Here is a 26,729-nt window from a genome sequence, read left to right as displayed (position 1 = left end):
GTGATCTTTTTTTGTTTTTAATGGCCGTGATAACTCGCGAAGACCATCGGCTAAGGTGCGAAGGGGTCATGATCTGCATCGGTGGAGAGAGCGAGCCCACCGATGAAGTCACAGGTCTTGATTGTTGTATCCGGGCTCTAAGGGGCTCCTGAGTAGACCAGTGAGACTGGTTTGAAGTCGTCCTGAAGGCTTTTTAGGACAGAGATAGTTATCTCAAGGAGAGTTCCAGGACTCTGGCCGAGAGAGGTACTTAGGTGCTCTGTGGACCCCAGCCGCGCACGTGGGGAGATTGGAGCATAGAGAGAAGGAACCTCCGAGAGCTTCTCTGCTCCTTCCCCAATGTCGTTCTATAGGATCGTTTGGGATGTCAGTGGAGGGAAGTTTGTGGTGAATGAAATGGATTCTGATGCTTGTTCCTCTCTTCCCATCCCACTTGTTCGTTCCTAGGTCCCAGCTGAAGGTGAACACGCTCATCCTAGCCAGCCTGTGCGAAGCAAAACCCCTCAGGTTTCCCAGGACGTTAAGGCCACGCAGACGGGAGGCCCCGAGCAGAACCCCCACGTGGCCGGAAGTCGACTCTCAAGTCAGCTCGACTCCCATCTCCACATTCAGCGGGCACAGGCGGAAGCCAGTCAGACCTCTTATCCGTCCCCTGTGGCCGTCTCCATCAAGACAGACCTGCCATCCCCTCATGCCCCCCAGGCAGGGCCCAAGCAACCCCTCTTGATCCCCACGACCTCTGGCCCCGGGAACCCATCAGGATTACCGCGCTCAGAATCTCAGCCTGTCATTAAGCAAGAATTATCTCCTCAACCCATTTCCCAGAGACCTGTCGATATGGTTCAGCTCCTGAAGGTGAGTGTGGGAGGGAGGACATGCCGTCTACTGGCTGGACTGGGCCCAGCCTTGAATCCCCCCCTTTTCCAGGGTGCTCACTCCCCTTTCCCTCCTTTGTAGAAGTATCCCATTGTGTGGCAGGGCCTCCTGGCTCTGAAGAACGACACTGCGGCCGTGCAGCTCCACTTTGTCTCTGGCAACAACGTGCTGGCCCACCGGTCTCTCCCCACTTCAGAGGTGGGCCCCCCCCTGAGGATTGCCCAGAGGATGCGCCTGGAGGCCTCTCAGCTGGAGGGAGTTGCTCGGAGGATGACGGTGAGTATGGCCTTGACCAGGATGGCTCCAGCCTTCTGTTCCCGCACCCCCATTCTGGGTGACTTATCCAGCCTCTGGGTAAAGAGGGGCCTGATGGCACCACTGCTTTCTGCGGTTCCTCAGCGGCCACAGGAAGGGCTCACGTGGATTCCGCCCTGGGTGGGGGGGGCTTCCCAGGGCTCGGGAGGGACTCCTGGGCAGGCCTGGCGGTCTCGCCTTCAGAGGCGCTCAGTCTCTGCGAGGAGGGATGGCCGGGACAGAGCCCCGCCACTTTGGGCTCCTTCATGAGCCCTCATTTTGTTGAGGAGCCTGGGCTGTGTGATGGTTGGTGGCCAACTGACTGAGCAGAATCTCTGACCCCAGGTGGAGACCGACTACTGCCTGTTATTGGCTCTGCCCTGTGGCCGAGACCAAGAGGACGTCGTCAGTCAGACCGAGTCCCTCAAGGCTGCCTTCATCACCTACCTGCAGACCAAGCAGGCCGCGGGCATCATCAACGTGGCCAACCTGGGCTCCAATCAGGTTAGTATATTGTCCTGCAGAGTGGGAGTCATTGAAGAACTGTCACGGGACGGCCACGGAGTAGCCAGCGGCACCCTGACGAATGATGCCCATTGTAGTGTTTCCCCTTCCTCTTAGCAGTCTGATCTCCCTCAAGAATTAAGCTGTGGCCAGGATTCTCTTGGAATATTCATTGGGAGGGAGTGAATGGGACAGGCCAAACTTTACAGACATTGAAGGGAAGTAGAGCTTAAGACAGATGCGTCATGGAACTCTGATGGTGAGAGCCATGGGAAGCTGGAGAAAGGGCCAGAGGAGGAGGGTATCTCCGCCGACCTTGGGCTTGGCAGTGTGGGTGCGGCGGCAGGGGTCCCCGAGACTCCCCGTCGCCCAGCTCTGCATTGATGTGCCCGGGCAGGATAGGACTGGTGAGTGCTTGCAAAGGATCCCTGCCCGGAAGGACTTGGGGTGGCAGCAAGGTTCCCCCTTGGGAGGTGAAGCCCTTTGAGTCAGTCGAGTCTGGGGATGTGAGGAAAATGGTTGTTTTTGCTGAAGAAATGCAAGGTACAATCTGTGTTTCAGAGGGCGAGTTCTAAACGTTCCTTCTCCTCTCCTCTCCTCCAGCCTGCTTATGTCCTACAGATCTTCCCTCCCTGTGAGTTTTCCGAGAGACATCTCTCCCGCTTGGCCCCCGACCTCCTAGCCAGCATCTCCAATATCTCCCCCCACCTCATGATCATCATTGCCTCCGTGTGAGCCACTGGCAGGCTGCTGTCCGAGTTGGTTTATTCTTTCCAAGGCCCCGCAGCAAAACAACAACAAAACCAACCACCACCATCAGGTCAGACAAAAGGAAGAGGATGATACCGAAGCCGAGTGTGAAGAAATTGCTGCCGGAAGCCAGCCTCCTGCCCTCCGTGGCCTTGATCAGACTGTGTGTCACTGGGTGTGGTGCTGCTACCTTGTATGTTTACATGATGCTTTAGCTTACGGACAACGATGCACTCAGCAGGCAGATCAAGGCCTGGGCTGGGAGGGTTAAATTAAAAAAAAAAAATTTTTTTTTAAACAAACAGAAAAAGAAAAAAAAACCTGAACTGCCTTTGCACTAAATTAGTGACTTGGACTTTTGCACAGTTGAAGACATGCTGTGACGTTCTGGATGTCTTGATGTACATTAACACGCATCGCGGACTCAAAACGCAGGACTTGGGAACTTCTGCAGAAATCTAGGGGTCAAGGAACATTTCATCGGATTGTTTTTGCCCCCTTTCCCTACCCCCAGTTCCCTTTCTCTTCTGGACCCCCGCCATCCTTTCTTAATCAACTCTCCCGCTGCCACCATCTTTAATTCATCTGGGATGTACAGTTTACATTGGGGAAAAAAAAACAGCAGTGGGAAAACCTTGGTTTTCCTTCCTGGTGGGATATGCAGAACTCAGTGGGTGTGTGTATATATAAATATATATATATAATATATATAAATATATATAATACTGACTTTAAAAAAAAAATCAAATCCCCTGACATACATTTTTTTTTAATCTGTGCCAAAAATGTGTTTTCAGAGAAAATCTTATTTTCATACTCAGACTTTGTATCGTCACTCATTTGTAAGTGCGCTTCATTTAAACATGGCTCACCTCTCCCCCTTCATCCATTCTCCCCGACCTCCTTTATCCCCTTCCCCCTCTCCCCCCTGCCCCGCGATGTGGGAGTGTTAGACACTTGTACAAAGAGACTTTTTATTCCCTACCCCTCCTCTAACACTTATTAATTTATGGAACTGTTTTTTCTCAGCGCAGTTTTGTTTTGTGTGTCCATTGGATTACAAACTTTATTAAAAAATACAAAACATGTTGAGCTTGAATGTGATTGTCGATCTTGAGAGGCTGGGGAGGGTAGACACTGGATTCTGTAGGCTCCTCCCGCAACCTCTGACGTCTGTTCACTGATTTGAATTTCTTAACCCTCACTCGCTTCAGACCATTTGATGCTTGATCCCCTTTCTTGTGGGTCATTTTATCTTGTACATACGAAGATGTTTTTATCAAGATCAAGTTGGACTTGGACCATGTTTGTTTTGTGGTGTAAATATCTGTAAAACTCAGAAGTCCCGATTGGTTCTTAAGTAACATTAAAGGCACTTATTATTTTGATACACAGAATAAACAACCACCAAAAGGAACCTGCAAATTTTAAGCCAGCTTTGTTTCCTTGTTTTCATCTCTCCAACCCCTGAAATCTGGAATCGGTTCACAAGGGACATCCATCCCCACATCCTCCTCTGAAAGATTTAGCCTGGGGAGGTCATCCCTCCCCAAACCATAACCTGTCGCCCAGATTTAGGGCCAATAATGTCTTTATTGAATTTCCCCTTGGAATGTTCTGGGCTTCTGGATTTCCTCAAGAATGGACACAGGGCAGCCTCTGGTGCTGGTGTGCCAGGGAGACGGCGGCAAGCCTTAATTCACAATTTCCACGCCTGTCTCGTCTGAAGTCATCTTTGACTTCTCCAGCCAAAAGGGATGCCACCGGATCCATCTTATCTACTGGGTCCATGAACATGGCAGCTACCATAAGAGGGGAAAGAAAATGACTGGAAGAAAACATCGAAAACCTGAAACTTGGGAGACAAAGAACAAGGTCTCTCTCCAAAGACCTTAACATCATGCCCTGTAAATGCTAGGCTGCAAACATGCTGCCATCCAGGTAGTTACTCCCATTTCTTTTTTACAGATAAAGTTAAGCAGCTGAGAGTGTCTTAATTTAAGATTGGTAAGAGAGATGCACTATATGACTTACAGGTTTACAGCCCATTTACAAAGTAGTTCTGCCTTTTTATTCTTAAAGGGGAAAATTGAGATGACGGGAACTGGAGGCGTGAGCCCCACAAGCCCTGGACTGACTGACAAGGTCATGGCTAGGCTGCGTGAAATTCAATGGCATTTAACCTGCTGATAACACATGGACCAAGTAATTCTCATGTGAGAGTTATGAGTAATGTTATGCGTGGATAAGGATGGGCGAGTACTGGCAGACTGAGAAAAGGCAACAATACCACTTTTAAAAGAGAAGGAAGTCGTCAACTACAAGCCAGTGAACTTGGCTTCCAGTCCCGGTCATGCTGTCAGATTTATATTGAGGAATGGTCAGTGACTGCAGAAGTGCAAGTGGTTGGAAGTTTTTGTTTAGTTCTGGGCGTTAACGTTTAAGGAAGACGTTTGAGAGGAGGATGGTGAGAGAACCTCAAAGCTCACGTGACGGAAGAGCAGCCGACGGAAGCGGGAGACTAAAACAAGACAACCAGGTGAAGGAGATACTGGCCGTAACTCCCCTAGATCCTAGGAAAGCATTTAATGGTCTCGGAGGCGGCTCTTATGGAGAAGATAGACGTGCCGGACAGGCAATAAGCAACTGTCAAGGCTGTGGTTCCAGGTGCCCAAGGTGGGCCCCCCTGGAGTGCCCTGAGACCTCTGCTGTGCTCTGTGCCATCTCATGTTATGGAGGCTTAGGTTAAAAGCACGGCCTTAACGCTCATCAACTTTCTCTTGGACAGTTGGGAAGTTTAGTTTAAGATGCTGTGAGCAAGAAGAACTTTTGACAGGACGTGAACGGGGCCAAATCTGGCGTGATGGAATGAGAAGGAAGTCCTCCACATGGACCCCAAACCCAACTTCACACACATGAGATGGGGACGGCATGGTCAGGACATGGGAGATGTGGGGTTTTATTAAGAAGGGGGCAGGGCCATGACCGAAGAGGGTGGAGGGCCCCCTGGGCACTGCCCAGCAAAAGTGGAGGTTGTGGAGCTAGAGCGCAAAGGTGGGTGACAGAGGAGATGGAGCCATGGAGGGCTCCTCGCCAGTTTTGGATGGCTGTGCCAACTAAAGTGAACTATGGGAGGGTCATCAGGTGGTATGTGGAAGGCAGTGAGGAGCAGGGTCTGGAAGGATAGCTGTCTCAGGGCAAGCTGGAGCAGGATGGTGCATACCTGCCTCAGGTACTTTTGGCTTTTCTGACCCTGGATGCCACTCAAACAGCCCATTTCCCTGACAACAAATAGCCACAATAGTCTCCCTCTCGGGACCTGTAAAGGGTCCTGTAAGATTACATAATAAAGTGCTTTGCAAACTGTGTGCTCTGTAAGTGCTTGGATGCTATTTATTAGTGGTCTGTCCCTCCCTGAAGATCTGCGAGCAGAGGCCACGAGCCTGCCCGCCTGTGCTGGAGAAGGAAGGCCTTTAGGCCGGTCCCTGGGCTCCAAGGCAGCCCCGGGCTTAGAGGAAGTGGCCATCAGGTCTCACAACCTGGCCTGGAGAGGAGGCGGGCAGGGCCCAGGCAGCCTCCCGGAGCAGAGCAAGGTCGGGGGGGGGGGGGGGGGGGGGGGAGGAGCCATCTCCAGGCTGGCCATCCCTCCTCCCCCCCAGAGGAAGGCCAGAGGTGCATGCCCCTTGTACCTGGCCCAAAGGCCCCTCCATCAATGCCCACATTCGTCCTTCACTTGGCACTTCTGGGTGGCTGTTGCCAACGGCACTGGGCATTTCCCTCAGCATCTCCCTCCCGACCCTGCCCAGGCCCACAGCAACTCCGGGAGCTTTAGAAAATAATCCAATTTATTCTCTAGGGATCCGGGGTGCTCCGTCCATTTTTAAATAGGAGAGGGGAGTGTCTGCCATGGCCGTGCCCGCTCGCACCTCACTCTCTTCATTCAGCCACAGTGGGTGGAGGGGGCTCTGCCAGGGCGGGCTGGCCCTCAGCCCCTTCCCTGGGGCGGAAAAGCAGTTCCCCAGCCTGCAACACTTGCTCCGCCTGCCACGTGCTTCCCGGCCCGTACTGCTGGTAGAAGTCCGTGTCCGCTTGGAACATGACCAGAGCCTGGGCCGTGTGGATCCGGACGTGTTGGGCCAAACTGTTGGCATCCAGGAACTTCTCACCGCACGAGTCACAGGCGTAGAGGATCTGGGTGTTTGGGTCTGTCAGAACCAGGAGAGATGCCGTGTTGGGGTTAGGGAGCCCTGACAAGGAGCTGCAGCGTTACCTCCCGCCCTGGCTGGAAAGGCCTCTCCCAGCTGCCTTGGCCTAGGGGGAACCCCATGCTCAAGAAGGGACTCTTTCCACACCGAAGGGTCATCGGCCGGGCACTGCCTGAAAAGCTGGGGGGGCAGCTCTCCCCTACACAGGCTGAAATGTGCCCGCCTGTCCGAGTCCTCTCAAGATCACAGCCTGCCTCCTCCCATGAGCAGCCCTGCACCTTTTCTGCCCTATTTCTTTTCACTGGTGTCACAGGGGCGCCCCGGGCTGGGGCCAGGATGATGGGGTCCCTCCCCCACTCTGGGCTGACCCCAGCGCCCTCACCTGCTTCCTGCACCTGCTTCACGGCTTTGGTGATCTCGGCTTTCAGAGCTTCCGTCTCATCCGCCGTCACTGCAGCCCCAACAGGCACCACTGCGGGGTGAGGGAGGATTAGGGGGATGCGGAGGGAGGCTATCCCCCTCCCCCCCCCCCCCGTGCCAGCTGCCTCTGTCCCGAGACCCGCCCACAGTGCTCGCCTCCCCCCTTCTCCCACCTGTGAGCTGGGTGACGGCCGTGGCGGCCAGGGCCTCCGTGGCCAGGGTGACCATGTCATCCGAGGCCACGGTGACGATGTTGACCTCGTCCCCCTCGTCCGGCTCCACGATCTTGATGCCCGCCTTGCCCTGGTGAACCGTCTTCACGTGGGAGCGAAGGTTGTCCACACGGTTGAAGCCTCGTCCGCACTTGTCACAAAGGAAGGGCTTTTCCCCTGAGCGGGGAGAAGAGCAGTGTCACTGGCGCAGCCTCCCCTGCCAAGGCTTGGCTCCACTGGAGCAGCCCCGGAGGGCTGAGGACCCCGTCCTGCCCAGGTCGGTGCTCAGAGGTTCTGCATGGGGAGCGGCCCCAGGAGGAAGGAGCGCTCCGTGCGCACACAGACCCCTTGGGAGGCCCACCACCAGGCAAGAGGGTCTGGAAGGCAGTGGCCCATGGGGTCGGAGTCTAGGCCTCCGCCCGGTGACTTCCCATCCCAAAGGGAGCACTGCTCGGTGGAACATGCCTGGGACTGGAGTCTGACGCCTGAACTAGGTTCTGGGGGAGGAGTGGGTCTAGGAGGCAGGGGAGGATGGGGAACAAAGTCACCTCTGAGCCCCAAGCCTGGTGTCAACCTTAACCTCCAATGGCCCTCACCATCCCACTCCTGGCATCGTGTCCAGGGAAAGAAGGCCAGAGTGTGATTCAAGACCCCCAAGTGTAAAGCTGGGAGAGGAGAATGGGGCCCACAGGGGTGAAGGAATAAAGAGCCTGGCTCCAAGCCCCACGCTCACCCCGGGAGGCCGAGGCACTGGGGAGCGGGCGTCCGTGGGGTCTCCATAGGAGGCTGGACAGCACGAGTTCTCCCAGAGTCGTCCTCCTGGGCCCTGCCTGCCCCAGGGACACCCCCCCCCTTCCTGGGCTGCCCTGCCCAGGACCCACCTGTGTGGATGATGATGTGCTTCGAGAGATCCCCCACATTGACAAAGGCCTTGCTGCACACGCTGCACTTGTGCGGGCGGATGTTGTCATGGTGGCGGATGTGGTTGGCCAGCTGGCTAGACTGGACAAACCTGCGGGGGAGGGACAAATGAGATGGGAGTGAGTGCAAGGGACTGGCCCCCTCCCTCCCTGCTACTGGACACTAAGAGGAACTTCAGAGGCAGCTAGCTGAAAAGCAACCAGGACCAGCGAGAAAGGGACAGTGGCGAACCCAATAGCCGGGATCCAAACCCAGATCCTCTGCCTCCAAATGCAAGGCTTGTCACTCTTGGCAAAGAGCCCTGGGGATGGAAGGACAACTGTGGCCTGAATGGGGGAGGTGGCTGGCATGGGACGGGGAAGCACAAGCCCGGGGGGGGAAGGGGAAGAGGGCAGTCACCTTTTGCCACAGCGCTCACAGACGTAGGGCTTCTCGCCGGTGTGCTGGCGCACGTGGGCAATGAGGGAGCTGGCCTGAGTGAAAGCCTTCCCGCAGATGAGGCACTGGCACGGCTTCTCTCCTGGAGCAGGACGGGCATGTGGAGACGGAGGCGGCGTGAGTCAGTCTCGCCCCTCCCCCTGGGCTCCCCCTTTCCCCCGCAGCCCAGGGCAGCCGCTCACCCGTGTGGATGCGCACGTGCCTCTGCAGGGCACCCGGGTCTGCAAACTGCCTCTGACAATGGACGCAGACGTAAGGCTTCTCCCCACTGTGGATGCGAAGGTGCCGCTTCAGGTTTCCTGGAACAGTGGAGGAGGGGGAAGAGGTGGGCAGCACCTAGGGCAAGGCTGGGGGCAGGGGAGAAGAGGAGGGGGAGGGGAAGGGCCAGCGTGTCTACCTGAGGTGGTGAACTGCTTGCCACACTCCCTGCACTTCAGGGGTCCGTCAGCAATATGGATCTTTAGATGCGCTTTCAGGTTGCCCACCTGTACTCCGGAAGAGGGTGGGAAGAGCCTCAGGGGAGGCATGCTGAGGAGAGCCCCCTCTGGCCTGCCCCAGGCCCCTGAGACTGTCTGGTAGCCATTAACAGACTCCCCTCAGAAAGCCCCCCCTCATCCTGCCACCCCTGCACACAACCACCATTTCTGAGGGACAGAACCTTAGTTAATTGTCCCCTTTAGCCCCGGGGCAGTCCCCGCCGCCTCCTGAGGGCTCCCCTGACCCCCACACGTCCTCCACCAATCAGAATGGAGCCGTCGGGCGCCTCGGTTGGCCTAAATGCATGAAACGCAGGGGCCGACAAGGGTGGGAATGGGGCCCACCTGGTTGAACTTCTTGTCGCAGTGCGGGCACTTGTGCTCCTTGTCGGTGTCGTGGGTCTCCAGGTGGCGCATCTTGGAGGTGGGGTCGGAGAAGGAGCGCCCGCAGTAGTCACACTGGTAGGGCTTCTCCCCGCTGTGCACCAGCTGGTGGCGCTTCAGGTTGCCTGAGGTGGTGAAGAGCTTGCCACAGTCGTCGCAGCGGTACCGGGCCTCCCCCGTGTGGCGCTTCTTGTGCAGGTTGAGCAGGCTGATGAGCCGGTAGCTCTTGCCGCACTCCTCACAGCCATAGGGCTTCAGGGGGCTGGGGAGGGGGTGCCAAGGTGAGCGGGGGCTAGCCTTGGCCATCCCAGACCCTGGGCCAGTCAAGCTCTCCACAGGGGCTGGTAGCGGTCCTCCAGCTGGAACTGGGGGGGGAAGGGGAGGTAGGGGATAGCTCTGGAACAAGGTAAGAGTGGGGGGCAGGAAGGCAGGGCTAAGGGAGGACACCCCCTTTCAGAGATGCTGCAGAAGGGGAGACTAGGTGGCCTCTGAACAGGGGCCCCTCCTAACCGCCAACAGGAGCTGGTGGGATGCCCTTTTCGGATTGGTCACGGCCCCCGGGGCTGCCTGTACCTGTGTGTTTTCTCGTGGGCCTTGCAGGCGGCGGGGTCAGAGAAGGCCTTGTTACACTCCCGGCACGAGAAGGGCTTCTCTCCGGTGTGGATGCGGATGTGCCGCTTGAAGTTTCCCGTGTGAGTGAACTCCTTCCCACAGTCCTATGGACAACGGCAGAGCTCGGGGTGAGGGGACGAGAGGCGGCTCCGGGGAGCGAGACGGACGGGGGCTGCTGGGTCGAGAGCTACCTCACACTTGTGAATGACTGAGCCGTAGGCCTTCGACTCCGTGCGGTCACTGTAGGTGCCCGAGCGTAAGACCCGAGCCTCCCCCGCGTTCTCCTGCCCAGAATCCGTGCCTCCAGACTCTTCGTTCTCCTCGGGGGGCTCTCCGTTCTCCAGCTGCGACTCGCCCTCCTCGGCCGGGCTCGTCTCCCCTAGGGCTGCTCCTTCTGGGCTCTTGTCTTCTTGTTCCTCATCCTCCCTCAGTGGCTCAGCCTCCATTTCTGCAATGAAACCAACTCTGGAGGAACTCTGGGGGCACCGTGGAATTGTCTGCTCGGGTATGTGCCCTGAGAGGACCCCAAGGGCTGGACCCTCGGTCTGGCCTGGGCAGGACTCTGAAGACTTGCTTCCCTGGGATAGTCTCATCCAGAAAGGCCATTTCCTCCTGGGATTGGCACTTAGGGGCTTTTAAAAAAGAAGGGTGAAGGTTCAGCCAAAATAGATTTATTATGCAGCTGCCATGTGTATAGACTGTGCTGGCCACTGTGTAAGGTCCAGACAGACATTTTAGGTTGCCCTTAGGGAGTCAAAACATAAGAGGAAGTGCTGAAAGACATGTTTCAGATTGTGCCTTTAGGAATTGGGAAGGGAGGGCGTGTGGCTGGGGAAGACTAGCCTGAGACACGGAAGGGGTCTTCCCTGAGACAACACAGCCTGGGAGGAGCAGCTCGGGAGGCCTCGGACCGGGGCCCCCCAGCAGCACGATCCCGGTCCGGGGACTGACCTGCTGGGTCGTTTGGGTGAACGGTGTCACTTCTCTGGCTCTCAGCTTCCCCCTCTGAAAAGTGAGAGTGACAGGAGATAGAAAGGGAAAAGGTTAGGGAGAGGACCTGGAACCAAGAGCAGAATGACAGGGCTACTGGATCAAAGCCAACAGCAACATTTGACCCCTTAAACAAAATGTTTACTGTTTGATGGGCTATCTTTTTACAAACGGTGTTTGTCTATTTGAAAGGCTGTCTTTGACAATGGTCACTAAGTTCACGGGAAAGAAAAATAAAATGGAGACAATGGTCCCTGTCTTACCTCACAGCAACCAAGTGGAACTGTGTGCAAGAGAGAGAAGGGGGAAAAAGAGAAAGAGGGAGAGACAAAGACAGAGAGACAGAAACAGAGACAGCAAGAGAGAAAGAAAGAGGAAGAGAGAGAAAGAGAAACAAAAAAAGGAGAGAAGGGAGACAGAGAAATAGAGAAGGAGAAATGGAGAGTCTTCCAAGGAAGGATAGGGGTTGGTTGGCCTTCAGGGAAGAGCAAGCAGCAAGGAGATGGCCTTCTGGGACAGGAGGAAGTTCTTGGAGAGCAGGAATTAGTAATTCAAGAAACTGGAAGTGCCCATTATCAGCCAAGTCCAGCCCCAGGAGCTGGCAGCCCTCCCAGCACCTACCCAGGCTCCTACCTACTTTAGTGACCCAGTGTTTTCCCCTTCTGCTGGTGCCTCCCAAGCCCAGGAGAGCCTCCTTTGCTCCTACACCCCCTCTCTATCTTTCCCCTTCAAAGCCAACAGATATTACTTCCTCCAAGCGACCCATCCCCACTAGCAGCTCCCCAAGTCTCCTTCAGTCTCGCACCGGCCTGGGCTCTGCCCTTCTCACTCTCAGCTAACCTGTGGCCAGCCCGTCCCCTGCTTCTCCCAATTGGACAAGCTTCCTAGAGGGGCAGGGCCAGCGCCCAGGTATCCACCGCCTAGGGCTGAGCTCAATGGCCCCTTTAACAAGGGTTTCCATTTTCCAGGAGGAGATGGGACCCGAGCCTGTGGGGGTGCAGTGGGGAGATCCTAGGCGGAACAGATGGCACCGGGGAATCAAGCGCAGTGTGAAGGAAAGTCTAGTCTCTACCTTGCAGTGATCTCTGTGACAGGAGTACCTCAAGGGGTGTACCCACGGGGCTGGGTCTGGTCTCTGCAGGCGCTGGCTCCTGGCACTCGGCTTCCTTCTCGTTCTCTGCACCTTAGCACGGAGGGAACACCACCAGTGAGGGAACAGAGGGCAGGGGCTGAACCCTGCCCCCGATTACTCCCCCTTTCCCCCTTCCTGGTTGGGAGCCCAGGGGCTGCTCTATTTTCCCCAATTCAGGGGAAGTTCTATCTCCGAGAAGGGGCCCTCCCCCATCCGCATAGTCGTTTGCACTACTCACCGAGCCCATCCCCGCCGCTCTGGACCAGGACCTCCGGCTCGCCATTCCTTTCCCCGCTGAGTCGTGCTCGGTCCAGCTCGCTAAGGGCGGCGGCTGCAGCCTTTTTCTCCTCCTCGGCTTTCTTTTCCTCCCCTGAGGACAGAGGCACGAGAGTCCTGCTCTGCAACCAGCCAGGAGAAGAACCCGCCACTCCTGCTGGCTCTCCCCAGAGGAGGCTGGCACAGCAGACACCCCAGACTTCTCCTCCCGATAGCCACATGAGGGCCCAGTGGGGGCACTGGGGGTAAGAGCAACCCTTTTCCTGAGCAGAGGCCTCAGAGGCACCTAAACTACGCAGAGGAGGAGCTGACTCCCGGATAACCAAATCAAAACCAGCATTTCGGACTTTGCAAAGGCCCTTCGATCCCTGACCTTGCCGTGCCTTTCCAAAGCAGGTAGGACCCACTGTCCCCATTTTATAGAGGAGAGAACTGAGGCCCAGGGAGGTAAAGGACCGGCTGACATCCCTGCAGTTGGCCAGTGAGGGGCAGGCCTGAAGCTCAAGCCCCTTGCCTCCCTGTGCCAGCAGAGGCCCTGGTTCAGCTTACCGTCGGGCTCTGCAGGTTCTAGCTTCTCCGAGGCGCTGGAGGCGGACCCAGGAAGAGACTTGAGAGCATTGCAGGCGCTGACGATGTCCTGCATCTGGAGGAAGCCCGCCACAGCTAGCACGTCCTCCACGTTCTCAGGGCTCAGGCTCAGCTTGGCCGTGTACATGAATTCCAGCACCTGGCCCAGACCTGTGAGGACATGGATGCTGGTCAGGCCCGGGAGCCTCCCAGGACAAACTCGATGCTCTAGAAGAAAGCCTAAGCTTCTCCATCTTCCTGCTCTGGGAATTCCTAGTCTCATTGGTAGAGACAGACTGAAAAGGAGGGACAAAGTTGGAGAGTCGTGTGGGTCCCTGATCCAGAGGCAACTTCAACAAGGGATGATGGAGATCCTAACTCTAGAGCATTCCTGGGAGATCTGAAGGGATTGCAGCTCCTCCCTTCCATCTCAAGCCGGCCTGGAGAGTAGCCCACTGAAGCCAGAAAGGTGGCCAAGCCATAAAGGGCTCGGGGGATTCCCTCTGGTCCTGATCTTCCCAAGTGTGGGCAAACTACCCACCAGCTCCCGCAGGTCCACAACCTCGGCAGACCCAAATGGGAGCTCTTTCCTTCTGCCTCAGTCTGCCCCTTCTTTGGACTTGCTCCTTTGTGTAAGGGGCACCGCTGCTTACCTGTTTCCTGCCTTCAAAATGTCAGGATTTCTGCACACTGTTTCCTCTCCCTTGTCTCCTCAGTGACCGGACTCCACTGATTTCCTCTTCCAAGGCTCTCCCCTCCCCCCCCCTCGTCCCCATTGGCCGACTTGAGTGGGAACCCGGACGGAGGTCCACCAGCCTCAGTCGGGCGCTCTCCTGTCTCCGGCACCGCCTCCACATGGGCACCAGATAACCCTTCCACATGGAGATCAGGACACATCACTTCACTGCTTAAAGATCTTCCAGGGCACTCTACTGTCTGTCAGTGAAGTTCAGATCTCTTTGGCCTGGCATTCAATGCCCTCCAACAGGCACAACCCTACCTTTCTATCCTTCTCCCATATTATTTCCTTCTTCACTGCTGCAGGATATTTGTGATTTCACTGGGATAACAATGAGAAGCTTTCACAGATATGGCCTCCTAGGGTGTACAAAACCCTTTACACATGTTTGATATGATACTGGATTCCTCAAAGTGACCTTGTGAAGGAGGTACTGTGATCACCGCTACTTTACAGATGGAGAAATGGGATGCTCAGAGAAGTTAGGTATCTTGCTCAGGGCTGCCCAGCTAATGGGTGTCTGAAGTGAGTTCTGAACCTAGTTCTTCCCAGGTCCAAGCCCAGCCCTGCTACTACTGGGGAACTCCTAATAAGGAAATGTCCTCTAGCAGCACCTGCTCAGTACCAGGTGGTTCTAGAGAGTGAGCAGGGGCAAGGGCCAGGTGGTTAGGCTCCCTCAGAGACAGGGCTTGCCCTCAGTTCTCACAGAGCTGACTGCAAGGCTCTGGTGAACTTCTCTATGCTTGCTTGACGCTGATCTGAATCACTCTCTTATCCCACTACCACCCTCTTTGAGGGCAAGAACTGTTTTCTCTAAACTATCTCCCCAAGCACCTGGCAAAGTGCTCTGCCCACAACAGATCAGATGCAGAACAGCTCAATCCCTTGGCCAATGCTTGACTGGGGTGGAGTTTGTGGGACCCAAGATTGAGATTAGAAAGGAAGAGAGGGCGTTATATGCCCTGAAAAGTTCACATGGAAAAGGTCTGGAAAGCCTAGTTCTAATGTCAAGTCCCTCCATCTTTGTCATCCTCAGGTAGTGAGCCCTGGAGCTCGGAATTTAGAGCTTCTGGGGTCGGAGTGCCATGGAGCTGGCGGTTGTCTGAACTAGCCAGAGCAATAATTAGGGTCACCCAGGACACAGCATGCAGCAAGGGACAATACTCTTTTAGAATTTGGGACGCAGGCCGAGAAGGGTCACTCAAGACAACCTAGCTCTTTTTACACAGGAGAGCCAAGCAGAGTAAATGCCTGTCTCTGGGTCACAAAGACCCCGAGAAGCTGAGTTGGAGATTAAAATCTGGGCCCTCAGACTCAAAATCCAGGGTTTTACCACCACACCACATTTAAAAAAAAAAAAAAAATTCCTGTTTCCAACTTCAGAAACTGCTCCTCTCCCTGACACGAGTCATTATTTTGTAATTGTTCAGGTCGAAACATTGAAAGCTAATTGCTTCTCATGGAGGCTAACGCAGAGGATGCGGGGAGGGGCCACACTGAAACATCTTGCCTGAGATGCACGTCAGAGGGCAGCTGGCTTGGGGCCCAGACAAGAAAACCTAAGCACATGTGAATTTGCTTCTACCATCTTCATTCTGCTCACTCATCTCTGCTCTCCCCCTGCTACAATCCACTCTCCCATTCCCCCTCTTAGCCACCTCTGCTGCCTGTGGCTTTAAGGGCAGGACATAGCAATGGACCCATTCTGACCCCTGGAGACCAGGGGCTGTGGTGTGAGTGTCCTGTCAGGAGCGCTGAGCGGCCCAGGGAGGGCACAGGAAAGCCCTCCAGCTGGAAGAGCGGCTTCCCGGCTCTTTGCAGAGCTCAACCTCACGTAGCCCGGGTACCTGCCGCGTTACTGATGTCCAGGTGCACCACGTCCTTTTGGTCCACAAAGAGCATCTTGAAGTACTCACTGCAAGCCGCCAGCACGGCCTTGTGGGCCTTAAAGTTGATTCCGTCCACCACAAAGGTGCAGTCACACAGCAGGCCCAGCTGCCGCTGCTGATTCAACTGCTCCAGGACCAGCTGGCTATGTTGCGGGAAATCCATGGCTGGAAGAGAAAAAGCCAGAAGGACAGCTGAGCCCTGGGACCCAACCTGGCCTTCATCTGATCGTCAGTCAACAGGGAAGAACGTGAACTAGTGCCATCGTACTTAGCTTGAAGTCAACTCTTAATGAACTTTGAGGAAGAATCAGGGAAAGGAAGAAGCTTGCTGTGGGTCTGATTTTAGTTACTGATTTATAAAAATGACAAAACAGCCAGCTTTTTCAGCTGATTTTACAGATCTTCTCTCTGGTCCCTATGAACATGCCTGAATCCACTTTCAGACCAATGACTTTTTGAAGGCCAAGATCACATGCCTAATTCACCGAAGACCAAACTGAGATCTCATGGCTCCTGGTCCAAGACTTGGAACAAGGTATTAGAAAAACCCAGGGTAGAACAAAGACATATATGACATGGTCGGGTGGGCAAGAGCACACCTGCTCTGGGAACCTAGAGGGAACAGGACTGCAAGAAAGTAAGCTGCTGGAGGCCAGGGCCCGAGCCCACAGTACAGAGAAAAAGGCATCAAAAAGGCTGGCTGATATCACAAGGCCCCATAATCCCCATGACAACTGTCAATAGTTTAAAAAAAAAAAAAAAAAAAAAAAGGCATTTATTAAGCATCTACTAGGTGCCAAGCATGGAGCAAAAAACAGGGGACACAATAAAATCTTTGCCCTTAAGGAGCTTATGATCAAATGGAGGAAAGCTACACCAATCAGAGCTACTCAAAGAGAATGGTGGGGAGGGAAGGAAAGGAAGAAGGTATCTGGGTGAGGGCTAGATTGTCCTCCCTGGCTCTGCCCTCCAGCAGTCCAAGCAGAGGGGACTTCGGAGACAGAGGTGAGGCCCACGACACCCTGAGCTTTGCCCTCCTGTCTAGAATGGCTCATGGTAAGTCTTTGGGTCACAAATTCAGTGAGAAGGGAGGGAACAGGAAGCTGGACAAACCATGAGAAGGAACCCAGCAATAACCACCACCTTTGGAAGCCTGTGGTCTCCCTCACTGACACATGGGCCAACTTCAACAGCTCTTTTGACAATCCTCACCACCTCAGCTTCACCACCATGTTTCTGGTTCCCCTTCCATCTTTAACTGGTCCTGCTCTGTCTTCTCATTTTCTTCCTGATCAATCATTTCTGACATTTTAAAAGCTGATGCCTTTTGTATCAGTCATTTTCCAATGGACAGAGAGTGCACTGAGCGCTGGGCCTGGAGTCAAGCGGACTTCTCTCACTGAGTACAAATCCCGCCTCAGACCCTTACTGGCTGTGTGACCCTGAGCAAGTCACTTCATCCTATCTGCCTCAATAAAACAACCTGGAGAAGGCAGTGGCCGACAACTCTAGGATCTCTGCCAAGGGACCGCCAAGAGTTGGACATGGCTGAACAACTGGCATTTCTCTTTACACTTCACATACTCTTCCCTGCTGAGTCTTTCAACAAGAAAAGAAGCATAAGCAACATGCAAAACCATCAGGCTAGACAACAGAGTCTCTTCCCTATCTAGTACAAGGTGCAGGTGTAGCGCATCTCACGTTCTTCAAAACCAACATCAGCCATTTTGGTGACTCCAAGGTGAGCTGCCTCTTGGTGCAGTTTTCATTCAATCACGGTGTGGCCCTGTGTATCAAACTCTTCGTGTGGCTTCCTTGTACTGAATCACTTTCATATAACTCCCTGTTTCTTTAAATTGCCAATATTCCCTATTTCCACTGTAATATTCTATTATGGCACATGCAGTTAGCACAGCCATAACCTAAACCCAAGGGAGGTTATTTCCAAATGTTTTATGACTACAAAGAACGTTGCTTTGAATAGTGTGTTATATGTGGGACCATTCTTCTAGTCATTAACTTCCTTGAGGTATTAGTGTGATAAAAAGATCACTGAGTCTCACAGCTACAAATCATTTTTCAGACCCCTGGATTAATTCAAAGCTCCACCAACAGTGTATTAATGTGCCTATGTTCCTCTTTAACTTCCAGACTGTTAAAGAATCCACGATCATAAAAAACTTAAGAATCTGTTGAATAGAGGGTAAGTTGTATTTATATAAATCCTATATTAGTGGGTTATTTTTATATATTTGTAATTATTCTGAAGGCAATTCATATTTCTGACTCTTCCTCTTGGGTTTTATTACTAAAATTGAACACTGTACACATATTATCTTATCATCTCTCACAACCTGTCTGGGGCAGAAATTATTATATATCTTATTTTTACATATGAGGAAACTGAGGCTGAGGGTTTAAGTGTTTTAATCTCGATTTTACCCAGTCATATAACAGCAAATATCTGAGAATAGAATCAAAACCCCTCGATCATCTTTACTTCTGCACTAATTTCCAACCCTTCCTGGCCTATTGGCCCCTACTACCTAAAAACCTGTCCATGTGTCCCTAATTCTCAAAAAAACTCTTATTTGTTCTATCAATCCTTACTATTATTTCTATCACTACTCCCTTTCTTGACTCAACTCTATGAGAAGGCTATCTATAAAAGATGCCTCCTTTCACGAACTTCTTAGCTCTCCACAATCTGGCTACCAATTTCATTATTCCACCAAAACTGCTTTCTCTGAAGTTACTAATGATTTTTTAATTGCGAAATCTAATGACCTTTTCTCAAACCTCATCCTCTTTACCCCTGTGATGCCTCTGACATTACCAATCCTTCTCTTCTCCTTGATACCTCTTTTCTCCAGATTTTAGTGACACTATTCTCAAAATCAGTCAATAAGTATTTATTAAGTGGCTATTTATTATATGCCAGGTATTGTACTAAGTACTGGGGATACAGAGAAAAGCAAAAGATAGTCCCTGTACTCAATTAAATTGGGAAGGGGGACAATACATAAAAAGAAGCTTAAAGGTGGGGAAAAAGTAGGTGACATGGTTAGGGGCATAATACAGTCATGCAGCCGATGCTGGAAATGATCTGATTTCAGAATGATGAGTCTGCCTATCTCTTCCCAAATGTCAATGCCCCTACCCCAAACTTTGACATTTTACATCTTTGATCAATTTTCAAGATGTGAGATAAAACTGTTTTGATTTACATTTCTTTTATTGTTAATGATTTGGAGCATTCTTTCATATGGTTGTTAAAAGTTTGCAATTCTTTTGAGAATTATTTGTTTCTATTCTCTGACTTTACTGACTTAAGGAATAGCTTTTGATGACTTTTTTTATACATGTTACACACACTTCAAAAGTATTAGTCCAGTTTTAAGCTTTAATACCTTAAAAGTCTTCCAAGAGTCTTGCAATACCACGCATATATGTATCTGTTAAATTGTAGGTTATCTTGGATATGAATCCCTTAGTAGAGCTAATACATTTTTTTCTCCTCATTTGATCGTTTCCCTCTTTATCTTAAGTGCATTAATTTTGTTTATGCAGAAGCTTTTCAATTGTCTATATTCCTTTTTTAGTTAACATCCCTACTCATAGTTTTAAAAAGCATATTGATAAGGCAAATGGTTTAAGGTGGTAGTATGGGGCTAATTTCTTTCAGGTTTACAGTTTTTCCAGTAGTTTGTTTTTTTAATCAAGTTGGAATTCTTGCCCAGTATTTCAAGTTTTCTGGTTTAGTGAAGACTGTTAGGGAATTCCATTGTTTTTTGTTCCTTGTCCTGTTCCACTGAGCTCTCTAATTTTTAGTCTTTTACTATTTAAATGAATATATGCTACATTTAAAGGATTTTTTTCCTTGCATCTATTGAGATCTTTATTTTTTGCTAATAACATGATTTGTTTGTAATTTTCCTAATGCTGAACCATCCTGGTATTTTTAGTATAGAAGTCCAATCTGGTCCCAGTAAATATTTTTTTTGAATATATTGTTCATTTGCTTATATCTGACTAAATATTTTTCTGAGTCATAGCAATTACTGCTGCTGGTCTACAGTGTCCATTATCCACTTTATCTCACTAATTTGGCCCAGATTTATCTCATGATGCTAGTTTGGTAAGGTATGTTCTCTAATTTTGTGAATATATAGCAGAGGGATGAACTATTCTTTAAATGATTAATGCAATTTAATTATAAATTGATCTACATAAGTGTTTTTTGTTTTTTTTATATTTTTATAAATGCCCATTTCTTTTATACAGATTCAGTTTTGTTAGCCTATAACTGGGTATAGTAATTTCTAATTATTTTCTTTGAGGATTATATATTTAGAGCTATAAAATTTGGTATATCATCTGGCTTTTTTTGGGGGGGGGGAGGAGAGTGCTGAATTTTATTTATCTCAAAAGCCTTTTTGTTTTTAAATGTCTTTGATTTTTTAAAAGGTTTTATTTTACTATAAAAAATGGTTCAGCTAACAGAACACCAGCCCTGAAGTCAAGACGACCAGAATTCAAATCTGGTTCAGACACTTAACACATCCTTGCTGTGTGACCCTGGGCAAGTCACTTAACCCCAATTGCCTCAGGGGGGAAAAAAAGTTTTGATGATATTTTTGGTTTTGCATTATAATGATTTCTAAATGTACTCCCTGGAAATTATCTCGTATAGACCCCAATCCTAAAGAGCAAAAAGCAGCTAAGCAAAACCCACCAACATCATGATTTTATGTGGTGGTGTTGATGAGACATTATGCTCTGGTAGTCCCTGGGCTCCCTGATGAGAAGCAGGAAGTATGTTCACTTCCTGATTCGAGTGTCATCCTTGGCCTTCCTATTCCAAGTCCATTCTCACTGTCGTCCCTATGGGTAGGTGCTGCTATTCTGATTGAGCTTATTTCACTCAGCACCACCTCCCATCTTCCTATGTTTTTCCTCAGTTCCTCATATTTGACATTTTTAATGCATGATACTACACTCTATATGTTCACACATCACAATTTGTTCAACTATTCCCCCACTTTGTTTTCAGTTCTCTGCTTCCACAAAACTGCTGCTACAACTATTTTGATTATATATTGGACCTTTCTTCCCAAGTGTTTTCCCTTCTTGGGAGAGATGCCTCATAATCAGAAGGTCTGGGTTTGGAAAGTTTGCTCACTTTTACTGTGTGATGCCAAAATGACATTCAGAACAGCAGGCCCAGTCCACAGCTCTCTTAGAGATGTGTCACTGCACAAGCTTTCCCAAGGCTTAACAATGATTGCCCAATTTTCTTCATCTTAACCAATGTGCATGCTCTAAAGTAAAACCTCTGAATTGTTTTAATGTGACTTTTTTTTAAAGTGATTTGGAATTTTTCTTTAGACAGTTGTTCTATTTCTGTTCATAGTCCCTGTATTTATCCCATGCATGACAGACTGGGAAAGATACATTTAATATTACTGCCTTTCTGGCATCTTTGTGACTTAACACAGTTAACGTTTATAAACATGCTATGCTTTCAAAAATATTCTTCTTAAGATGTTTAATAAACAATCGCCAAAGGTAAACTGAAGCTAATATTTCTGATGTTTCATATAGAGATTTATTTTTGCATATTTTTGAGTTACTTTTGGCTTTGTTTAAGAAAGACAATACTGGCATCCCTGACAATTACTCATATACTGTAATTCAATCAATTTAGGCCTTTTAGGTCCTTAAATGCCATATCCATAAATGTTTAAATAATTAAATAATAATAATAATAATAAAAAAATTAATTAAAATCAATAGTTCCATTATCTATCAGCTTTCATACTCACACCATGCCAGTTTCTGAAGCCTCTCTGAACTCCAACCCCTCCCTCTCTTCTGTTATCTTTTGTGAGTTGTCTTCTTCCATTGGATAAGAAGCTCTTCAAGGACAGAGTCTTCTTGTTTTGGGCTTGTTTCTGTTTTTTAACTTTATCCCCAGACTTCAGCCAAGTGCTTTAATAAACCTTAATAAAGCCTTGCTTGCTTTTCAACCATATCTTATTTATTATTGAGAATCAAAGTTGCTATTTTAGCTTTTTAAGAGTCTAAAACACAACAAATTCTCCTCCAGCCCCTCATTTTAGTTGTTCAAATCATGCTGTTTTAAGTGTTTCCTGCAAACCACAAATAGATGTGTTCATTTCATTCATGTTGATAGTTATAATGATTTAGTTCATTTTGTCCTCTGTCAAATCCTGTTTAAAATATTTCCTCTCTTCCTCTTTGCTGGAGGTCTCCCAAACTCAACCCTTCCTCTCCTCCCTAAGTTCAGTCCCCTGCTTACGTCACTGTTTCTAAACATCACCTGTGAAGTCCATCAATTTGTACTTTGCCTCCTGGTTCTAATACTTATTTGATGAATTCTTGAAATATGGTGTTCAACTGATTTTTTTCCCCTATGGTCTTGTGGAAAGGCTGACTATTCTTAGATTATGTCCCCATTCCTTATTTTCTAGGTCAGTTATTTTTGATATCTCACTCTTTTTTTTTTTTTTTAAATCTTTGCTCTAATAGTACTTATTGTATAACACAATTTTTTAGTTCTGTTTGCCCCATTCCTTCTCCACCCACAGATCTCACTCCTAGGCTAAACGATCCTGTTTCTGCACTCTAATCTACACCAGCTGATTACTCCTTTCACCCACTTTCAGAATCTTTGTAGTCATCTGTTCTTTTCTGGAATTACTGAAGAATTATTGTCTTCTGCAGTTTTATACTGAGCACTTTTTTTTTTTTTTTTTAATACTCTTGCTCCACACTCATCCATCTCTTCATTTCACTAGTTTTCCTTTGATCATTTTAAGGCTCTGACTTCCCTCCCTTCATTTTCCTGTGATGGCTGAACTCCTGAGCCCCTACACAGAGGTGAAGGACTTTGATGTAATTACTGCTAAGAGACTGCTAAAGAGTGAAGGCCTGAGATATAGATTTGCCCCAAGCTGCAGCTGGCTGGTTTCAAGCTGTCCTTGACTCAGCAGTCACTGGAATCACTACCCTGACAGAGGATAGGATGAAGAATGCCAGAGGGGACAAGGTGGGTAGCTGATGACTACAACAGACAGAGAGAGCTTGGAAGGACCTTTGATGCTGTTCTGTCCCACCTACAGTCAGTTGCAGGATCTCTGACTCAGAAGCCACCACAATCAGCCCTCTTTACAAGGCTCCTGGGGAGAGTGAAGAGACCCTACAACTGTGATGGACTCTGGGATGGTCACTGAGCTCTTCAGAAAACTCCCTCCTTTTTGGAGCTGTTTCCCCTTCATGTTTTCATTGATCTTGGGCTAACTTACCCTGGAAATTCTTAATATATGGAATCTCTATATCTCTTCCTCTAAACCTCTGAAATCTCTCCCCAAATTTAGAGTGTTCATTAAGTTAAATATCTTTCTTCTTCTCTAGCACAAACTCTAAGAGGGATCACTCCCTCCCAAGGGTCCCATTACTTTCCCCACAGCAATCCAATTTTCCCTTTTAGAGGGAATCAGATCCAGAACAGAGATTTCCCATGTTGATTTCTCCTCTTGAGCAAGGATCATTAAGGTAAGCCAAGAAGTCGATAGCTGCTTTGCTGGAGGCACAGACTTCCAGCAGAGGTCTGGATGACTGAAATTTCCCATTATGATGATATCAGGCCACATGCTAGGTTTGTGTTGTTTCCCAAACCCTCCTACTTCCTCTTTTTGTTGCCCAAATGCTGTCACTCTTCCCCTGCTCTGGTTCCTTGCTGGAATTCCTTACCAACAGCACAGCCACCGTGCCCTTCTACTCCCTCACTTGTTTTTTTTGAAGGAAGTACATTCACCCATAACCCTGTTCTAGCCACGGGATTTATCCCTCAAACCCAGGTGTTCTAGGACAAATGGGCCTCCTTGTGTTAGGACCTCAGGTTCCTCATTGCTTAAAGCAGGACATCAGAACAAAGCCACTGCAGTCGACTAATTCCTTCCTTGGCTTTTGGTTCTTGTGAAGTTCTGGGCATTTCTTATGGCTGCCTCCCAGGCCTGGGGCACATTCCTTCTTCACCTCCACCTCTCAGAATCTCTCCTTTTCTTCCAAACTCAACTCAAGAGCTTTTTTTTTTGTTTTGTTTTGTTTTGAACCTTTTTTTAGTCCCTTGACTTGACTCCCCTCAAATGCTAGTGGCCCCTTGATAAATCACTTTGTACATACTTACATGTGTAGAGGCAGCTGGTGGCACAGGGGGCCGAGCGCTGGGCCTGGAGTCGGGAAGACGGAGCTCGGATCCCACCTCAGGCACTCACTAGCTGTGTGACCCTGGGCAAGTCACTTCACCTCTGTCTGCCTCAGTTTCCTCCTCTGTAAAATGGGGATAATAATAACACCTCTTTCCCAGGGTTGTTATGAGGATCAAAGGAGATAATATTCACAAAATGTTTAGCACAGTACCATATAACTACTAATTATTATTACTGTTTTTGTCATACAAGCCTCCCAATAGAATGGAGGCTCCTTAGGACAGTAGGGGCAGTACCCTAGGGCCTGGCCCATGCCTATGGCTCCATGACTGCTTCAACTCTCAGGATGACAGTATTCTTGAGCAGGAAGTCATCAAAAAACAGTGCTCTTTTCTTCATCCTCACCACCCCCCTACTTTAAAATTACATAATTTGTTTTTAAAAATCAGTATTTTCTCTTCCTTCCATTCCTCTGTTACCCAATAAAAAAGAGAAACAATATATTTTTAATAAATATAGTTAAGTAAAGCAAATTCCTATATTAGCCAAGTTCAAAATTTCCTTATACAAACTTAAATCTATACTTCTGTTAAGAGCTCTTAACTCTTATTCATTATCAGTCTTCTGAAATCATGGATGATCACTGCACTGATCACAGTTCAAGTCTTTTAAAGTTGTTTATTTTTATAGTGTTGATGTCAATGCATAAATTATTCTCTCGGTTCTGCTGACTTCTCTTTGCAATCAAATCTTCCCAGGTTTCTCTGAAACTCTCCATTTCAAAACTCTTTATAGCACAATAACATTCTATTACGTTCATATACCATAACTTGTTCAGCCATTCCCCAACCGATGGATACCTCCTCATTTTCCAATTCTTTGCCATCATGAGAGGAGCTATAAATATTTTTAAACAGGTTGGTGTTTTCTGTCTTTAACTTTTTTAGCAGATAGCCCAGTAGTAGTATCACTAGTAAAAGTTTGGTGACTTTGGGGGTACATTTTCAATTTTCTTTAGAAAATGGCTGAAACCATCCATTGTTCCACAGTTTATGCACAGGTTGATTTTCTTGCAACCCTTTCAATAAATGTCATTTTCACCTACCTGATAGGTATGAGGTAGAACTTTAGAGTTGCTTTAATTTATATTTCTCTAATTATTAATGACACAGAAAATTTTTTTCATATGGTTGTTTATAGCATGATTTTAGTTTTTTGAAAATTGCCTGTTTGTATTCTTTGTATGTTTTTACATATTTTGGAAATAAGACTTTTTTGTACAAAGATTTCCCCACAGTTAACGGTTTACTTTTAATTTTAGTATTGGTTTTTTGTTTGCACAAATGTTTTAAAATTTTATATAATTAAAATTACTTGCTTTTTCCTCTGTGATCCTCTCTATGCTTTGGTCATGAAAATTCTTCCCATAATATCCATTTGGTATTTATCTTGGCATATGGTGTGAAATGTTCTAAATCTAATTTCTACTAGACTCCTTTCCAGTTTTCCAAGCATTTTTGAAAAAGCCAAGTAGTAACTAGCGTCTTTGGGTTTAAGGACCTAATGATTTTTATGCTATAGTTTGAGACTTTGTCCTATGAGTCCTCTTCCTTTCCCCTTTTTTCCCCTGTCATCTCCTTTAAGATTTCTTAATCTTTTATTTCTAAAGATGAATTTCATTATTTTCTCTTGCTCTGTACAGTAATCCTTTGGTAGTATGTTTGGTAAGTCTCAGAATAAGTCAAATTAAGCAATACTGTCCATGTTATATTGCTTCAGCCTACCCATAAACAATTAACATCTCTCCAATCACATACTCTGTATTTTCATAGAGTGTTTTATAGTTGCATTCATATTGCTCCTATATGTATCCCAGTAGATAAGACTTCCAAATACTTTATACATTTTGTGGTTAAATGGAATTTCTTTACCTATTTCTTTTTGCTGGGTTTTGTTGGTATCATTGTTAAAATTATTATTTTATCCATCTTACTGACTAGAAAAAGCAATACTTTTATTTCCTCTTTGTAATGTCACCTTCTAGTCTTTCTGCATGATCTTTCATATACCTAACAGAATCAACTTCAGTCACTTCCTAGGAGATTGGAATCTCTAAACAGCGTGGTGGAGAGTGGAGAGGAGTGATAGCTTCGGATTCAGGAAGCCCTGAGTTCAAGCCTTGCCTCAGATACTTATTTGCTCTTTGACCCCTGGCAAGTCTTATTTAAGCTCTTTTGTCTTAATTTCCTTATCAAAATGAGGATGACAACAGCACTTACCTCCCAGAGCTGCTGTTGGGATCAAATGAGATAATATTTGTAAAGGCTTAGCAGAATGTCTGGCATATAGTAGGAACTATACAAATATTTATTTCCTTCTATTATATAAAAGCTCAGGCCCTTTTTGATCTGAAGGCACAAGCCTATAATCTAATTTAAAACCTATCTTTTTCTATCCCTTGCTGCTTCCATTTAAAAAAATGATTTTTCTTTTGTTTTTACATTAATTTCATTCTTGAATACATCCCTCCTTTCCTCCACTTCAGGGAGCCATCCCTTGTAATAAAGAAAAAAAAAAAGAAGAAAAAAAGCAGTTCAGCAAAATTAACCACACTATCAACCCAAGTCTGACATTATGTGCAATGTTCCACCTTTCTCACCAAAGAAAGGAGAGAAGGACATAGTCTTGCTTTTTTTTCTCTCTCTGGTGCAACTGATGCTAACATATAGTAGGTAATTAAATGCTCTGCTTCTCAGATCCAACCTGGTAATTTTATAACAGCCAGGTTTGCTTTTTATTACTATTTTTCT

The 26,729-nt window shown here is 48.4% G+C and overlaps 2 protein-coding genes across 11 annotated transcripts in view; one reads left to right on the top strand and one right to left on the bottom strand.

The window, feature by feature from the left end:
• SPEN (spen family transcriptional repressor) overlaps positions 1-3,523 on the top strand; it is a 74,761-nt gene extending 71,238 nt beyond the window's left edge. For all 5 annotated transcript variants that reach the window (XM_074306173.1, XM_074306172.1, XM_074306171.1 and 2 more), the window contains 4 exons: positions 448-855; positions 958-1,152; positions 1,516-1,674; positions 2,278-3,523. In XM_074306173.1, the coding sequence (XP_074162274.1) occupies positions 448-855; positions 958-1,152; positions 1,516-1,674; positions 2,278-2,409 (894 nt within the window). In that variant the 3' untranslated portion in view covers positions 2,410-3,523. The remainder of the gene's footprint in view (positions 1-447; positions 856-957; positions 1,153-1,515; positions 1,675-2,277) is intronic.
• A 2,271-nt stretch (positions 3,524-5,794) lies between these two features.
• The window catches only part of ZBTB17 (zinc finger and BTB domain containing 17), a 47,765-nt gene continuing 26,830 nt past the window's right edge, over positions 5,795-26,729 (bottom strand). For 3 of the 6 annotated variants that reach the window (XM_074306176.1, XM_074306179.1, XM_074306178.1), the window contains 16 exons: positions 23,898-24,040; positions 15,644-15,850; positions 13,040-13,228; positions 12,453-12,584; positions 12,155-12,265; positions 11,044-11,097; positions 10,284-10,540; positions 10,054-10,196; positions 9,442-9,742; positions 9,018-9,105; positions 8,803-8,919; positions 8,582-8,702; positions 8,143-8,273; positions 7,223-7,438; positions 7,012-7,101; positions 5,795-6,629 (listed from right to left, as the gene is read on the bottom strand). In XM_074306176.1, the coding sequence (XP_074162277.1) occupies positions 6,361-6,629; positions 7,012-7,101; positions 7,223-7,438; positions 8,143-8,273; positions 8,582-8,702; positions 8,803-8,919; positions 9,018-9,105; positions 9,442-9,742; positions 10,054-10,196; positions 10,284-10,540; positions 11,044-11,097; positions 12,155-12,265; positions 12,453-12,584; positions 13,040-13,228; positions 15,644-15,848 (2,424 nt within the window). In that variant the 5' untranslated portion in view covers positions 15,849-15,850; positions 23,898-24,040 and the 3' untranslated portion in view covers positions 5,795-6,360. Of the gene's footprint in view, positions 6,630-7,011; positions 7,102-7,222; positions 7,439-8,142; positions 8,274-8,581; positions 8,703-8,802; positions 8,920-9,017; positions 9,106-9,441; positions 9,743-10,053; positions 10,197-10,283; positions 10,541-11,043; positions 11,098-12,154; positions 12,266-12,452; positions 12,585-13,039; positions 13,229-15,643; positions 15,851-23,897; positions 24,041-26,729 lie in introns of those variants that run through there. The other 3 variants (XM_074306175.1, XM_074306180.1, XM_074306181.1) reach the window with 3 other exon arrangements.

Source organism: Sminthopsis crassicaudata, chromosome 3, assembly GCF_048593235.1.
Source record: "Sminthopsis crassicaudata isolate SCR6 chromosome 3, ASM4859323v1, whole genome shotgun sequence".
Lineage (NCBI taxonomy): Eukaryota > Metazoa > Chordata > Mammalia > Dasyuromorphia > Dasyuridae > Sminthopsis > Sminthopsis crassicaudata.
Note: the sequence above shows the minus strand (reverse complement) of the source record. Positions and strands in the feature narration are given on the sequence as shown.